The following is a 17,902-nucleotide window of genomic DNA, read 5'->3' on the forward strand; positions in this document are numbered from 1 at the left end:
CATTAACAGTAACAATGTTAGGGTAATCATATCCCCTGCTTTAGCAAAGTGAAGCCATGTTTTCAGCAATAAAGCAAAGTAAAGCACTTATTTATAGATGAGGGAAGAGGAAAATTCTATCTTACACCAAAATGGCAGTGAATATTTTATATTAGGAATGACTGTATTATCAAAAGAATATATTTAAGTGGGATTTCAGTCAGGATAAATGTTAAATCTTAGCTAGATCCTCTGGTTTAAATTCCTGTGTACCCTGGTAAATTGAAATCAGTTTTATTCTCAGGTTGAAGGCATCACATACTTTGTTTTTAATTTGCTTTCAAGAGAAGCCAGAACTCACTGCGAACAATGGTTTGAAGACCTTCAAACTCAATAATGCTTGTTGTGGTTCCTTCCTTCTTATGCATAATTTCCTCTGACAGTAAAGAGGCCCTCTGTTATAGGAAGTCCTGTTTTTTTTTTTTTTTTGGGTTTTTTTTTTTTTTTAATATATATTGGGAACATATCATTTATTAATCATTATTTTATTTGCAGTTTCTCTGCTGTTTATTCTTCAACTTTGTTTGCAACATCAGAAAGCATGCAATATTAATCAGAGCAAATTCTTGGACATTTTCACAGGTTTCAGTGTCACTTAAGAGCTCATTAAAATAATAGGTATTTAGTAAGCATTCTGTTACAACATCAGCTATATAATAACATAATAAATGCTTTCAGTGCTTTTGGGAGCTGGGGAGAGGGAGCGGGGGGTGTGAGATAATGCAAATCATCTATGATCTGCATTGTTAATGTTCTTTAGATCAGAAGTAGAGGAGGGAAAGAAGAGTGAGATTATTGACAAAGAACTGACACAGATGATTCCTTCAACAGCGATTGTATTGCTCACACCATGTTTCTGGTTTTCCATGTTTAAAGCTATGATGTCTTTTCCCCTAGAAATTTCCTGAATTGTTAATTAAGCTATTTAAAGAATCTGACTTAAACAGTAGATTCAGTTACTTCTTGCAATTTAATTTCTGTGTTCCTCTAATTTGCATTGAATTTGCATCTCACAAATGTACTTTTTCTGGAGTTCTTTTACACTATCGTCCCACTTGTTGGAAAATTCTCAGACTCTGCCTTTGCCATTGGAAATTCCATATTTTCAGTCTGTAATGAATGGCTGTGATCATCAAGAGCATATTCTCTGCGAGTCACCAGGAAAGCCTTATGTGTCATCTGTGCATGTAAAATGTTCTGGTATTTTGTAGGAATTCATAGAGGTGAAACTGTTTGCCAAGGAATACTGTAAGCGTTTATAAATCGAATGATGCATAATATAGAATTTACTCAAGTTAATTTGTAGTGTTAATATAAAAGGATGGCTTTTTTTTTTTTTTTTTAAATCCATATAGCCAAAGTAGAGTCATCTTTCTTCTGATTCCATGGGTTCTGTAAGTCATACCCCTAGGAACGCTGAGCATACCTGCAGTCTGTGTAAAGTTGTTCAGTCCCTTGAACTTTGAGGACTGTGGGATTTATTTCAATTGGAGCTATCAGTATTTAGACAGTCTTGGGAACTGACTCAATAATAATAAGAGTGATCTTATTTCTAAATCAGAGCTTCTAGGAACAATTGTGTAATTTAAGTTGTTTAGCCTTTAACTAGTTTTTCACATGTAAATCTGGCTGGCGTAGTGCTAATACTAATATTTTTTGTGCTTTTTCATTAGTGTTATGGACGCCTTCCTTTTTTTAGAGACAAAAGACCATTCTTGTTGTGTCACAACTGTTTTTATGTTGTTTCAGTATGGAAATTGTCTGAAAGGAATATCTAATCTAAAATTTTCTTGGATGACACAGTCTTTTCTTAACTGGTGAGAAGTCATCTGGTCAGCTTCAAAGTCAGATCTTTTTCAGCCTCTTGACAGGTTCGCCGTCACTAAATAAGGGCTGTTCTTTATCTCTCTGTTTTTATTTTGCTTCACTAGTTAATTAATTGATAATTCTCTTGCAGAAATGCAAGAAGAGAGGGAATGATTTTGTAGCTCACTTTCCAGTGATGCATATGTGCTACTATATTTAACTACTGCCTTAATGCAGTGGAAGGAATCAAACTGGGGATTTGAATCAGAATACTGGGTGGGTGAAAACTTAAACTGAAGTACTTGATCTGTTTGTTGAAAAGATACCTATTTTGTATTACCAGTCTCAAGATGTCCTCCAAGATTCCCGAAAAACTCCAGAATCTCAAATTATAACAGCAGGAGTGTTACAATGTATGCAGATTCCTTCTGTCTGAGATGAGAAAGCTCTGAAATGGATTTTAGGGGATGTTGAGACAGTTTACTCAAAGCTGCTGCTTGTAATAAATTCTGGTTACCTCCCTCTAACACTGTCCCATAGTGGATGTTTGGTATTACCCACAGAAGGTCGTGACAGGGAACCAAGAGACAATGCTGCTTGCAAGGATCCAAGGCCAGCATTTACTGGTAATCTAATGCTGTCACAGCCTAATCAAATACAGCAGCCACTTATTTTTAAGCTGGTTATAACAACCCTACCATTTATAATCCAAATCTCTTAATTCTATTAAAGGTCGTTAGTAATATCCTTCCAGTGAATTGTTACGGCAAGCTGTATATTGGCCCTGGAAAGAGGAATACAATGTTGAAGGCTCATTCTCAGATGTGGATTTGCTTCGAGTTACTTTTCAGTTGTGATTTCACCAGACTTGGTGAAATACTACAGTTACTTAAGTTTGCTACCTCTTATTGCCATGTTTTCTTCATAAGTAGAAGAACTACACAATTTCTCAAAGCTACACAAAAACTAAGATAAGTCATGGAGAAAATAATAATGGAGAAAATAAGCTTTTTATCATCAGGGCAGGCAGCACATGCCTGGCAGCTGAGCAATTTTGCTGTTACAGCTGAGAAAACCTGGATAATCATCTGACCCCAGAGTAGAATAATATTTTCACATAAGTTTTTGCACCTACACTACAAAAAAAAAAAAAAAAAAAAAAAAAAAAAAAAAAAAAATCTAAAGTACCATATTGGCAGGGCTATAAGGTTACAGTAGTAAGTATATAAAAAATAAATATCTTGATGCTTCCTTTAAACCCTCCTTCAGCCTTCAGTAACTTCTAGCTGTGAAAAGGATTGTTCAGGAACTTCCTAAAGTTACAGTTGTTTCTGGGTCCATTAGACACCAACAAACTCCCTCCCTTCATCCCACAACCTTGCAAAGCTCTTGTTTGAACCCTGGAAAGATTTAGACTCATGATCTCCTTCAGTAGAGTACCATGTCTTACGTACAATATAAAGAAATTACTAATTTAAACTCAAGACAATTTTTGCAGTCTGTGTACAGTGTACGTTCTGCAGCTTTTGATTCAGACCTGAGAATTGATGTAGTAGGCAAAGCATGTTTTCCTGAAAGGATTTCCAGTTATTCCTACTAAGTCCTATTAGTCTAATAACATCAATGAGGTTTGATCAAATAAGGTCTGTGGAAGTATATCTTCCAGCGCTGATTTTCTTTAAACGTTAGGTTATACCACACCCTCTCTCTTTCTACAGTGTCAGAGATCATTAGACTAATGAAAAAAATGATTCATTTCCTCCCAGCCCTATTAATTAGGTAAGGAAAGGGACACTTGCATAGCTACTTCATTGGCAATGGCAGAAAAACAGTTCCCTAGCTTAATTAGGTATTGATAGCAGACAAAATGAGTACTGATCTCCCTACAACCTCATAATGTGTATTACCATGACCTTTCTTAATCAAAATACTTGTGTAGCTCTTATGGATTATTGTTCCCAAGCAATCAATGAAGGGAGCATGTTTAATTTAAAATGGTTCAACTTTTCGCAAGATCCAGAAAACTACATTTTCTCTTCAACTTAAAATTTAAAACTGTAATAAATATATATATTAAAAAACAAAAAACAAAAAAAAAAATGGGATTTCACAGTCAGGAATCATTGCAAATGTTTTTTCCTAGTTTCTTTTTTTTTTTTTTTTTTTTTTTTTGACATTATTCTCCCTCTCTCCCTTTCTTTCTTTCATCATTCATTCTTTCTTTTCTTTCTTAATCAGGCATGTTTTCATTCTTCATTCCTTTCGATATTTTCAAATTTACAGGACAATATAATCAGTTTATGAACTTGCATTTTTTTTCTCCTGCTATTATTACTTCCACATGACAATTATGAACACTTCATGCTTTGCTCCTGGGAATTACAATTACGTTTTGAACTTCATACTTGTACTTAATCTTACACCTAAAAATGTTACTCTATTCTTAATGTCTCAGGTGTCTAGAAAATGGCCAGTTTCTGTTTTTGCTTTTTATCTACTTCACTATGAAGGAGCTCTCTGAAGTACTCTCTTAATTGTTTTATAATTGTATATCATTTGTAACACAACAATTTCTAATTATGTTCTGTTTTAGATTACCTTATAATTCTTACTCTTTTCTCTACAAATTGATAACTTTCCAAATACTCCTACACTGCTGTTACAGCTGTCTTTGAGTACTCTCCACCAAGTCATGTAATCATTCTCTTGTATTCCTTTATCAGACTATTGCCCCCTTTTTTTTTTTTATTTTTTTTTTTTGACTTTGCTGCTCAACACGAGACTGATGTTGGGTCTACCTATTTCTCACTTTCGTGGCTCTTTCTACCCTGTCTTTAAAAGTAATAGTGATTTCCTAAGTTCTACTTCCTTTCCAAAGACTCATTTATTTTCGATTGGTACTTGATGCAGACCTGTCTGGATTTTGTATCCTTAAAGTATATCCATAACGCATTTATGTAGTTCCTTTGGTTACCTTTAGCCACCTCTGAATTTTAGACACTACACTGTCTTGAATCAATAAATAAATGATCAGTGTATGACCAGTCTGAACACTCCACTGTTGGATAATCACTTACAGATGTTCTAATAATAAAATGAATTGCTAGTGAAAAACATGTGATTGATATCACAAAGACTTTACTTCTTCAGGGTCATAAGAAAGTGTTTTGTTTTATTTTTCTTTTTTTTTTTTTTTTTTTTTTTTTTTCCTCAGACAGCTACCTTAACAAAAAATTCATTTAACTTCATATAACAGTAAGAGTTTATAATGAAAATCATTGATAGTAAAATACTGGAATAACACAATAGTAATAGGACATGCTACAATTATGACTAAGATTTATCTCTTTCCTGCAAGTATAAAAAAATCATAAAATTGTCCACAGTGTCTTGCAAATATTTCTACCTATTATAGGGCTTGGTTAGAGAAGGCGCATAAGAACAGAGCATGTATAGAATTATACTCCTTCTGGTGTAACTCGTTAGTTTCCGCAGACCAACATGATTGAAGCTTCCCGAAATAGCTTTTATTTCCTGATTATTGTGTTTAATAACCCTTAATTAACTAGTTCTTTTTTTTTTTTTTTCTAGTCTAATTTTAATGCATTTATACTTGGTTTCTGTAACAGTGACTAGCAGTGAACACCACAATTTAATTATGTTGTGGACATTTTTATTTTGTTCTAAAAAGAAGTATTTTGCTTTAAGCTTGCTTGGATGATAATTTTTCAGGTGTCTCTATGTCTGTTAGTTTTTGCATTGCAGAAAACAGTGGCTGTTTTCTATCTGCTGCCTTGTATAGCTCTCATATTTCACGTGTCTCAATCAGAATTGAAAGAAATGTCCTCTTCTGAATAGAGGATCCTTCTTGCTCCTTTAAATCTGTCCTATCATCACTCTTTTCTGTACCTTCTCATGCTCAGTAGTTTTTTACTTTTTTTTTTTTTTTTGGAGATGGGAAATATGTCAAGTAATGAAAATTGGAATGAGGATGCATGAACATATACAGTAACGTAATGACTAGATGCTAATGGGTATTTTTGTTTGTTTTATTTTTCTCCCTCTGTGTATTATTTTCAATTACCTTATGCATAGGAGTATGCAGTTTCTTGGTTCAATAGTCTTTGGTTCTACCTTAAAAGTGAATGTGAGGTAGTGTACAAATATTCTATTAGACTAATGTTGTGATAATTATTACATATAATTTACTGCAGTAAGCAATAATGTGAGCACAATAATCCGATGTTCGTGTAATTACCATGACTATGAGCAATTCATTACATGGTTGTTTCAAGCTGCACGGGTGGTTTCTCAGTAACGATGTAAATAACTCACATGACCAATAATTATGCATCTGAGAGGCAGGAGATGACAGCACTGGTAGAAAATTCATGATCAAATTTGTTCTCTGTTTAAAGTAGGAGATTCATTTAATGGATACTTTCTGTTGCACTGTATTTAAATATACCATACAAGGTGTTTAATACAGTCATGTAATTTATAAATGGCTATTAAATCAAGAATAAACCATCTGAATAATCAAGAGCCATATTGGATCAGAATATGCACCACAGCTATTCAGTTACCAGTTGATCACTAATATTTACACAAGTGCTTTTTAAGAAAGCAATTTAGTGCAAGCAACAAGTACCTTTTGCTATTTGTGTATTGGATACTGACAAGGAATAGAAAAGCACTTTGTTATGCTAAGCATTTGCTGAAAAACCCCATGGAAAATGTTTTAACTTCATACAAATAGGAATTAATGTCTATTATTATAATATTTTTCTTTTCTAGCAATCCTAAAAAAATTTGGGATTTTTTCATAACTAGTTGAGGTAAAATGGAAGTGGTATTTAGTAAGCTTATCTCCTTATGGCTCAAAAACAAACAAACAAACACAAAAAAACACAACCAAATTTAGAACAGTTTGGAAATGTTTGTATTAGTAAACCAGTTTTTTCTAATGCTACCATAATGATATAATCATTTAGGGTACATTTGATGATCCAACAGGATTTAAGAATATATGGTTTGTTACCTGATACCTACTACTAAGAGATTTTAGTCTTGTTTAATTACGATGCACAATTAGAAATGATAGACTGTAGGAAGGACGCTTGATCCTATTTACAGTGCCATCAAAAATATCAAGAAGTCAAATATGCAACGAAACACTAATATTGATTTTTCTTCTATCTTTAATTCCTCAGTGATTGTTGGTCTATCAGATATTATTTTATTTTGTTCTCAGTTATGTCCAATCGTCTGGTCCAGGCTTATGCACAGCACTTCAATCCACTTGGAAAACATTGGTACAGCTGGGTTTAAGTCCGCTTTCAATAATCTCTGAAAGATCGTGGTGAGAAAAAAAGGTGCTGGAGGAGAGCAATCATTCCTACTTTCAGGAAGAGAAAGGAAAGCATCCAGGGCTGATTGGATGATTGGAGTTAGTCACTGTGGTTTTATAAAGATAAAGTACTTGACCAATGTGACAGCCTTGTCACGTTGTAAAACAAGTGTTTTAGTGGATGAACAGAGAGCGGTGAATGCTGTTTCTCTTGACTTTAGGGAGGTTTTTGATGGTGTCTCACAAAACTTCCTCTTAAGCAAGCTGACAAAGTATGAGCTTAGTAAAGCTGAGGTGTTTTGAAAACAGAATGACTTGCCAGGCTCAAAATGTTGTGATCAGTAGCACAGAGCCTAGCTGGCAGCCAAACACTGTTGGTGTACCCCAGCAGCTGACAGTGGGATTAGTACTGTTCAGCCTCTTTAATGACCTAGATGATGGGATGGAGTTGATCTGTGGATGATACAAAAATGGAAGAGTGGCTGATATATCAAAGGGTCATGCTGCAATTCAAACAGCCTTACTAGGATCATGTATTTCATTAAGTTTAGCAGAGACATACAGGACCCTGGATCTGGAAGGACTTAATTTCGTACACCAGTACATGCTGGTGGCTGGCTGGCTGGAAAATAAACTGGTGGAAAAGCAGGTCCTGGTGGACAAGTTGAACATTGCATCAATGTTCCTTGTGGCAAAGCTGGCTGGTGAGTATTGCCAGCAGGCTTGGGGAGAATATTCTTGCCCTCTACTCAGTGCTGCAGATGAGATTCCATCTGAATGTTTTCTCCATTTGAGGACTTCTTAGTACTACAAGGACTTGGACATACTGGAGCAAGTCCAACACGAGGCCATGAAGTTGATTAAGTTTTTGGAGGATCTTTCACATGAGGAGAAATTGAAAAGGCTGGGGTTTTTTGAACTCCAGAAGATTAAGGGAAGATCTTAACAATGTGTATAAACACCTGATTGGTGCAGGGAGCAGAGAAGATGGAGACAGGCTTCTTGGTGCTGCTCAGTGAAGAGGAAAGCAGCAATGGGCACAAAATATAAGATAGCAAATTCTTTTCAGAAAAAGTTTTACTGTCAGGATGACTGACCACTGACAGAATGTCCAGAATAATTTGGGATTGTCTTCCTTGGAGGTATTCAAAATTCAACTGGACATAGTTCTGAGCAACCTGCTCCAGTAGACCCTACTCTGAAAAAATGGAAACATTTACATTAAGACTCTTTATGATGAGGTGGTCCTCAATTATATATATCAGAAATGTTAATGATGAAGTTATCTATAAGCTTCTGTTCCAGAAATGCATCAGCAGTGCTTGAATTTCTATCAGTGGGTGGATTTGAAGAAAACTTCAGCAGTTGGAATTTATTTTTTAATTAATATCAATGCCTTTTCTCTAAAAATAAATTGATAATGCTCACATTCTCTAGAGGAGCATTTTGAAATGTCAAGTAGGCCTCACTAACGAGGGCAAGGGCTGGGCTGTGTTTGCCAGCTACATTTGCTCTGCAGTTCTCCTTTCCTTAGCTGTAGCTGCCGTAGGATTAAGGTATGCTTTCAATCCACAATCACTATGTTTATAAAGTATGACGCAGAGCCAGGACCTGACTAAGCTCACACACCCAGTCTCTCTCCACAAAACCATTCCAGGTTCTCAGCTCCAACACCTCTGTCTGTCATTCATCCAGAATCACTGGATTTCATGACCAGAGAGATCTCTTGTCCTTGGTAGTGGTTCAGTCCCTCCTGCCTTGGAAGGAGCAACACTTCAGAAGCAACACTTGATCCAAAATCTTGGGAACCTTTTCTCTTGGCAGTATTCCCCAAAATGGAATCCTGGATCATTACCAATTCTTACAACTTTCTGATGTCAGCTGGGCATTCTTATCAAGTATGTAACAGAAACCATTACAACTTACTGCTTCACATGAGTCAGGAAACCCTCTTTGTACAACACAGTCTATTAAGGTCATTGAGTATTTCAACAAAGATCTGTTTGAGAGGAAGCAACACCAAGTCCAGCTCTGAATGGAACATGCAGTGTTCATCAAAATGTGCTCAAGATGTGCCATGAGAGAATGAAAAGATGAAATGCAGGACCACTGCAGGAGCAGCAGTGCTTCTATGTTTGCCAGTATAGATCTGGCAAACAGGTAAGCTATGGACAAAACTTACCTGAGGTCCAAATCTAGAGTAATGTTAAACGTTTCTGTAGTTTTGTGCTTAAGTCAGTTCAAGCCAAAACAAATTTAAATACTAACTTATTGGTAACATTTCCTAGAGTATTCTGTCCTCAGTTCAAGCAAAATAGTAACTGATGATCGTCAAATACATAGTTGGATAACGATACAAACATGTGCCCAAACAGACTTTTTTGAAGCCAAGAATGCTAGAAAACTAACAATAGGAAATGTTAGGGTTTTTCATAAGTGAATTATTACTATTCAGAATCTTATTTCATCAATTAATTCTGAGGTTTTTAAAAAGTCTCACAGAAACGTTGAAAGTAGTACGTATATACTTTTGCTTATTTTTAAGTATTTTCAGAGTTGAGATCACATCTTGACTTTTTGAAAGATTACCTTCCACAGTCATTTGCAGTACCTGGTAACTTCCTTGAAAATAACTGTAACAGCTAGTGAGGGGAAAAAAACTAAACCATGAAAGAATTTTCCAAAAGCAGGTCTTAGGATAAATATGAACACGAATTTCTTAGATATGACTGCAGTTACGCATATTTATTTACTCTAACCAATCATTCTATCTTTAGATTTATATGTTTCTGTCCAGTAGTAAGGGTTAATCAGAGTAACCTGAATAGGTTACTTATGTATATACATAATGGAACCTATTATGTAATTTATGTAGTGGACAGATTTGATTATTGCAATAGCTTTTGAAGGGCTGGATATTTACAGATTTCCTTTACATGCACTTTTTGTTACTTTCAATGGCTTTTGCAGATGGAGGATATCACAATAAAAGGTCTACAAACAAAATAATGTTACCTTATAGGTATTTTTTTTTTTTTTTTTTTTTTTTTTTTTCAGAGTGAATATGAAGATTGCAATGTATGAGTAAGTAGACTTTCAGTCAGTGGCCTTGAGCTGCATTCAAATAGGAACTTGGTATCTTCTTTTTTTCTTTTATGAATTAAAACAATAGGTACAATCTATGCTGTAGCAAGAAATAAGATTAAAGAACCATCTACTCTAATATCCCACTTCTTTTTTTTTAAAAAAAAAAAAAAAGTAAAAGCTTACCCCTCCAAAAGCCAGGATCTAGTGGAAGATGTAGGAAACCCACTGTTTATATCTGCTTTTCATATTTTTGTCTCATCTCTGTGTCTACTGCCTTGCACTGACATTAGTCATGAAACAATAGGATCGATATTTCTCACAACATATGTTGTTATTGGTAGTTATCAGATGTATTTTGACAACCATTTAAAAACAAATCCATTTCTTCACCCTGTTAAATTCTTGTTCCTAAAAGCCTCCTGTGACAGTGCTTGCAGATGAGCTAGAGGCTATGTGAAAGAACATCTCACTTAGTAATTATGAATTTCATTCAGTTTATTGCAATTTTCTTTCTTTTCTTTCTTTTTTTTTTTTGTGATAAAATGTAAGATTCTAAGCAGTCTTTCTTAATGACGCATGTCATATGCAGTTACTATGTTCTCTCTTATGCGTTTCATCTCTGTGGACTACAGTCCTAAATTCTTTCTAAGTAGAGGAAACTTTTCTTTGTCATAGCATCATAGAATCACAAGGCTGGAAACGACCTATAAGATCATCTAGTCCAACTGTCTCCTCATCACCATTGCCACCACAAGACACTAAACCATATCATGCAGCACATCATCCAGATGCCTCTTGAACGCTGCCAGGGACGGCGACTCCAGCACCTCCCTGGGCAGCCATTGCAGTGCCTGACCACTCTCTGAGAGAAAAAGTTCTTCCTTATGTCTAATCTAAACCTCCTCTGATATAACTTGCAGCCATTTCCTCATGTCCTGCTCATTGCCTGGGAGAAGAGGCCAAATCCCTCTTCACCACAATCTCCCTTCAGGAAGTTGTAGAGAGCAATGAGGTCTCCTCTGAGCCTCCTCTTCTCCAGACTAAACAATCCCAGCTCCCTCAGCTGCTCCTCATAAGACTTGTGCTCCAGACCCCTCACCAGTTTCGTTGCCCTTCTCTGGACATGGTCCAGGACCTCAATGTCTTTATTGTAGTGGGTCCTGTAGTGGGGGACCCAAAACTGAACACAATACTTGAGGTGTGGTCCTGGATTACTTGTGTTCTGAAGAATCTGTTTCTTCAGAGGTAAGTACAGTAACATAGCTCAAGACAAAGCTGTATGACTGATCAATAAAAGGCATTATTGTATTTTCTGAATTATTCATCACCCTATTCTCTATGCGTTCTAGTGCTGTTAGAGTGTTTGGACTGTTATTGTATATTGAACAGGTCTTTCCTGATCTGCCTATAGTATTGACTTTGAATTTATCCAGCTGGAATTTTGTAAGCTACTTGAGCCTTTTTAAATTTCTCAAGAGTGTTATTCCTTTGCTACTTCCTTCTCTAGATCTCCTACCTGAAAGCAGAATGTTATATTGGCAAGTAGATGGCTTCCTAAAGAACACTACTATGTTTGCGCGAGTGTTCAAGTGCAAACTGTCCCAATATGAAGGAAACATAATGGGAGGTCAATGTCTTGGAAATGGAAAGGGATGACATAGTTCATAATTTGGAAAATAAGTCAAATTGTAACTGTGAGTATAAAAACCGGCATGATCAAAATAAGGGTTAAGTTACAAGAGATAAAACTGAAACATGCTTATGGATAATTTTATATTCACTCCCTTCTTGAAATATACTGTGGAGTTAGATGAATAGTGGGTCAGCTAACAGCTGATACTAAAACATCTAAAATAAAATACTAGTCTATTTTTTGCTCCAATCTTGAATAAAAAGATTATGGCTAAATGGCCAGTGTAAGTACTATCTGTAATGAAATGTGGAAGATCAGAAACTATGGTATCTTCTGATCATTTGGAACTCAAAAAGTTTCTTCGGTAACTCCAAACCTTATTAGACATTACTCTTAAAAGCGTATGGAGAATGAGCGAGGACCAAAGTTAGATACCAGATGTAAAGAGGAGGAAGGAGAAAACTAAAAAAAGATAAGGTATTACAGATCAGCCAGACTGTAATTCAAAATAGTGTTGAACAACTCAAACCATTATTTATCTTTATAAAAAGTGAATTTCATCAGATTCCAGATGTGTGAAATCAAATATATCTGTAGCAAATCGATGTTATTTTTTGAAGAATAAAACATAGCTGCTGTTATAATGCTAGGGAGACCAAGTCCTAATAACTAAACTCAATAAAATAAATTGAGAAGAAAAATCCAGTAAAAAATAGCAGTCTTCAGTATTAATCAGTAAGAAAAAATTGTGTATCCTTGATGGAGAAGTTAATGTTTTCAGGTAGTTTGCCAATGCTGATTTGATTTTCTTCAACCTATGAGTTTCAAGGTCATAAGGAAAGCCAGGCCCCTTGCACCAAGTTTAAGCCTAGAGCTATGGTCGAGCCAGATGTATGAAGGCACAATTGTCACTGCTGTCATAGCAGGGATGGCTCAAGGGCTGGTGTTCCCAGGGTGAAGCAAGCTTGTTGACCTATCTTTCGCTGTGCTGCCACAGACAACTTTTGGAAGCACAGGTTGGCCAAGTGCTATGTATCATCCTGATGGAAGGGCCTCTTGTAAGGTAATCCAGTGTCCCATGTAGGAGAAGGCAATAGGGATGGGAAAATGAAGGATGGGAGTGATGCAGGCTTACAGAGTTTCAATTGAGATCCCTGATGGCAAGGGAGATATGCAAGGAACAGGAGTGTTTCCTGCATCTCATGTTTCTATTTTGCTCTCTCCCTAAGACCTGTCACAGATCCCTTGACACTGGTAACAAGCTGTGATATCACAGTCACAGAGTAGTTGGGGCTGGAAGGAAGTTCTAGAGATGGTCTGGATGGAAGTTCTCTGGGATGCTTCAAAGCATACTGCCTCTGGCATCTGTTTGCTTAGACAAGCAGCTGTGGCCCTCAAGATTTTGTCCTGTGTTGCTCTGCTTTTACAGAGGGACACAGTGGATGCTCAGACACCAGATGCTCAAAAAGCAAAATCTTAAGTGTTGTTGGAGTTCCAAGAATACACAGTGGATAGTTTTTGACAATGCTATGTATTAGCTTTGTAACTTGCTATTGTACCCTTTTGGAGAAATAAGGGGAATACACTGCAGTATAGCACTTCAGCTATTTTCTGAAAGTCATTTGCTCTTTAACCATAGACTTTTAAATTCATTGCATCTTCCTTTTCCTTTACAGCCACTTTCAGTTAGAGCCTGGCAAGCATGCAGACTGTAGGCTACCTAGGGAAATTGGTCTCTAAAAACATATGGCATTTCAACTTCAACAATGTCAGAATTATCATTTGACTGTAATTATGCTCATTTAATTAAGTGCAAACTGAAATAAAAAAAAAGTTAATATGTAATTTAAAAAGTAGAGCATTCAAATTAGAAGGTCTATTTCTGTGTGGATTTAGGTACTGTGACATTTTTAATTACACGGCTGATGTATAGGATCTGCAGTCTTTAATTACATAACAATGTTATTTGTACATGGAACCCTTTTCTTTAACTATATGATATGCTCTAAGGATTATTAAGAGCTCTATATATTAATGTGTGTGATCCCAGATGGAGTTTGAAGAATGAATTGAAAGATGCTGGTTTCAAGTGAAGGGAGGAAAAGTAGGTGAGTGAGTCCATCGGGTGGAACAGAAGATGAAGTCAAGTGCAAAGTAACTCAGTGCTTCCTCTAGTGCAGCTGTAGAAGCACCTAATGTCGAGTCTTTCAAAATTTGAGACCGGTTTATGCTGAACTCATTTTTTCTGAAAAGGCACAAGATACCACTAGGAAACCTTTGGGTTAATTAAGTTTTTTGCTGTGGAATTATAATTTTATTTCCTGAGAAATTGCATGAGACTAATATAATGAGAAATTAGTTGTTACAGGCATGATAAAAAAAAAAACAACAAAACAAACAAACACTAAAAACACTAAAAACAAACAGACACTAAAAACACTAAAAACAAACAGACACTAAAAACAAACAAAGAAAGAAAACCCTGCCAAATCAAACAAATGACATAATCATCATTGTAAACTCCTTGAAAAGGCTTTTTTTGTTCAAGTTCAGAGAGGTGGAAAGTAGTGGAAAGATATTAGAGCAGAATCAACTTGAGTAAAAAAGACAAGCAGAAACGTCGTTTGCATTAGCATACTGTGTAAGCCTCAAATACTTTTCTGGAAATGGCTGTTGTTCACATGGAAAAATGTTTTATTTTTCCCATTCTGATTTTTTACACTTTTACGAGTCCATGCAAAATCATGAAATTATTCTTATATTTAAAATAAGTATGTGTGATGTTGGTCGTCCCACCCTTGAGAGATTGACACTCAGAAGCCTTCAAATCCCAAATGTTGTGATCTGCTTTTAAAAAGAAGTTTTATGTTGTGATTTTGGTTTGTCTTTTGATACGTATTTTTTAACCTCCCCTTGCTTACCCCACTAGATGTGTGTATGTGACAGTGAAGGTGGCCAACTCCATAATTTCTGAAGTGACTGTAAGTAAAGCATTTTCATGTTGCAAAAATTCTCACACCCACCTCTACTAACTCCTTCCCGGCAATTAATTCTGCCAGAATGTTCTCCCCACATAAATTTGTGTTCATCCTTCAATCTTATCACTGCTGCTCTTGAGAATTGTTCCCTCTCTCTTTCCCAGCACAGTGGGTGCAGTTGGAACTTCTTTCCACTTCTTCCTCAACTGTGCCTGCTGCCCAGCCGTGCATCTCAGAAGAGCTCCTCGACTTTCACTCCTTCCTTCCAGCAGCTGAAAGGAATGGGACAAAGAAGGTCAGACCTCATCCTTGCTTCAAACCCCACTGCAAGTATCTCAACAGGGTTTAAGAGCTATATATAGTATAGATTTCTCTGTTTTCTTACAAAGCTACTTTATGTACCGCTTCCTCCATGTGAAGATGTGAACATGGCAGAGGGAGAAAGCAGCATCAAATCTTAATGGGGAAATTTCAGTCCATACCATTCTACCTACCTGCCTCCTCTCCTACCTGGCTTGTGGTCAGCCATGGTTAGCTCTAAATCTCTCATCTATGATCACTCATAATAGCCCCAGTTTTACACTTTTAGTTGTATTATAGCACTCCATGTCCCTCTTGCTGCTGGTTTTTACTCCAGTCACCAGGAGCCACCCTTGTGGCATTGTGGCCCAGTAATGTTTGTGTCACTGTTGTATCTTCCTCTCACCGTTGAGCTGAAGCAGGCCTGCATCCCGTGGGAGGTTTTAGACTAAAAAAGGGGAGATTAAGATTGAGGAAATTTCTCGCTGCAAGAGCAGTGAGGCCCTGGCACAGTCTGCCCAATGAAGCTGTGTCCCGTCCTGGAGGAGTTCAAGGCCTGGTTGGATGAGGCCTGGGCAGCTAGGCTGGTGAGTGGTACCTCTGCCCCATGGCATGCGGTTGGGGCTGGGTGGGCTTTGCGGTCCCTTTGAATGCAAGCTGCTCTGTGATGATCTGCACTGTGACAGGGGCGTTCACTGGGTTGGGAAAAGAGAATTGCTTCTGTGTGAGTGCAAAACTTTAGCTGGTAAACATTGTGCATGACGGACACGAAACTTTGGTGACCGTACTGCAGCTTGTTCTGAGTGCCTGCTTTTTAGGAGTAACCAAGTCCTTCAGAATAAGGCAAGGGGCCACACCTAAAGGTGGGGAAAACGTGTTTTGTTGCTCCAATATCGAATTTTGACAAAAATCGATGTAGGGCTTTACACCAGAGTGATCCGTGTGGAAAAGGATCTCGTGGAACAGACCTCGGCCGGTAGGAAGCACACGACATCTTTCCCGGGCATCTCCCGTAGCTCTGAGGGGACACGGGGGCAGCGCGCTCCCCACCCGGAGCAGCAGGCGCGGCATGTGCGCGGGGAGGCGCTTCCCGGCGGCGCCCAGCCCCGGGTCGGCTGCGCGGGGCCGCGGCCGCCCTCCCGCCCGCCGCACCATGCCGCCGCGGCTCCTCCTCTCCGCCTCCCGCGCGGGAGCGCGCCCCGTTCCCCTCCCCGGCTGCCTGCAGCAGCGGCGGCGCTGAGGGAGTTGCGCGGGCTCTGCCCGGCGCCTCCGATGTGGCGAGAAGCGATGATGGGGAGGAGGAGACGCCGTTACCTGCTGGAGCGGGCAGAGCAGGCGGGCGGCTGCGGGGCGGGTGGCGAGCAGTCCCGCTCCCGGGACTGGCTCTACGAGTCCTACTATTGCATGAGCCAGCAGCACCCGCTCATCGTCTTCCTACTCCTCATCGTGATGGGCGCCTGCCTGGCCCTGCTCGCCGTCTTCTTCGCCTCTGGGCTGGTAAGGGACGCGACGGGTGCCGGGGACGGGACGGAGCGCGGAGCCGCTGCGGGGCGAAGTTGGCGGCGGCGGCGGGGACCCCCCGGGCAAAGTTGGGCGCCCGATGCGCGCGGGCGGGGCTGGAGGCGAAGGGAGCGGGAGGGAGCGGCGGGCGCTCCGAGTTTAATTCGCTTAATTCGCTGGCTCTGCTTCCTTCCAGCTGGCAGAGTGGCCAGCTGACCTTCTGCTTTTGCTGGCGGGGTTTAAATCTTCTTCCCAAAATGCGGGTAGTCACGTTTGGACGGCAAGTAGGCAGCTGGCCGTTCTTTTCTTAATAACCCCCCTAAAATGATGCAGTTCTCCGGCGTTTGACCCATTTTCCCGAGGGAGCCTTCGCTGCTCGGGGAGGCGAAGTTGGCTGTGCGCGGTGCCCCCCGCGCGAAAGCTGAGGGCTCCCGGCCCCGGGAAGGAGCGCGTCGCGGAGCCGCTGACAGCTGGCATCGCGGCTCTGGCATAGCAAGCCGGGCCGCTCTGCCCTTGTGCCGAGCGCGAGGGAGAGGCTGCAGAGGGCAGTAACATTCTTGCTTCTTACGGAGTTTTGCTGTCGGTAGTGAGTAGGGGCTGCTTGCACAGCTGTAGGCTTCGGAAGTAGCGAACGGAGATTTGAGGGGTCTCAGTTTTTGGTTTTTCTTATTCCTGTTTAGGTATTCGGTCTTTTGGGGAGCTTGATGTTTATTGAATACAGCTAAGGGTCTGTAGGAGCGAGGACAAGTAGGTCAGGTATAGCTTGCTGCCTCTCCTAGAGGCGTTGCACATAACGTTGCTTGAACAGACAGAGAACCCTGCTTTCCTGCTTGTTTTGACCAAACTTTTGTCTTAAAACCTGCAGGAAGTGGTTGCAGGACCATTATTCCTTTATGTATTTGTCTTAATGTTTTCAGTGCTTTGTTTTGTAAGTGCCATTCCTACTAAGTGCAGAACAGGTGTAAAACAGCTCAGGTGAAGCCAGTAATATTAGCAATGGCTCCAAATTCAGTTGCTTGATGCTTAGATGTTTCAGCTGTGGAGCTCTGTGTACCCAAATGCAAAATAAACAGTGTTTAATTAAAGTGCATTGGCTGGAGGACTTATCCATCAGGGCTGGAGGGTGACAGTGGGAGAGCAGCCAGGCTAAGGCATGGGCAGGTGTGAGAGGTATACAGTACTAACTCCAGCCAAGCCAGCACAACTTGG

At 39.1% G+C, this 17,902-nt stretch overlaps 1 protein-coding gene across 1 annotated transcript in view; it reads left to right on the forward strand.

The window, feature by feature from the left end:
• Window positions 1–16,465: 16,465 nt before the first annotated feature.
• ADCY2 (adenylate cyclase 2) overlaps window positions 16,466–17,902 on the forward strand; it is a gene marked incomplete at both ends in the record, with an annotated part of 203,697 nt that continues 202,260 nt past the window's right edge. Inside the window, one exon of the mRNA XM_079533799.1 lies at window positions 16,466–16,690. Coding sequence (XP_079389925.1) covers window positions 16,466–16,690 — 225 coding nt within the window. The remainder of the gene's footprint in view (window positions 16,691–17,902) is intronic.

The sequence above is a fragment of the Tetrao urogallus genome (genome assembly GCF_951394365.1).
Source record: "Tetrao urogallus genome assembly, chromosome: 3".
Taxonomy (NCBI): Eukaryota; Metazoa; Chordata; class Aves; order Galliformes; family Phasianidae; genus Tetrao; species Tetrao urogallus.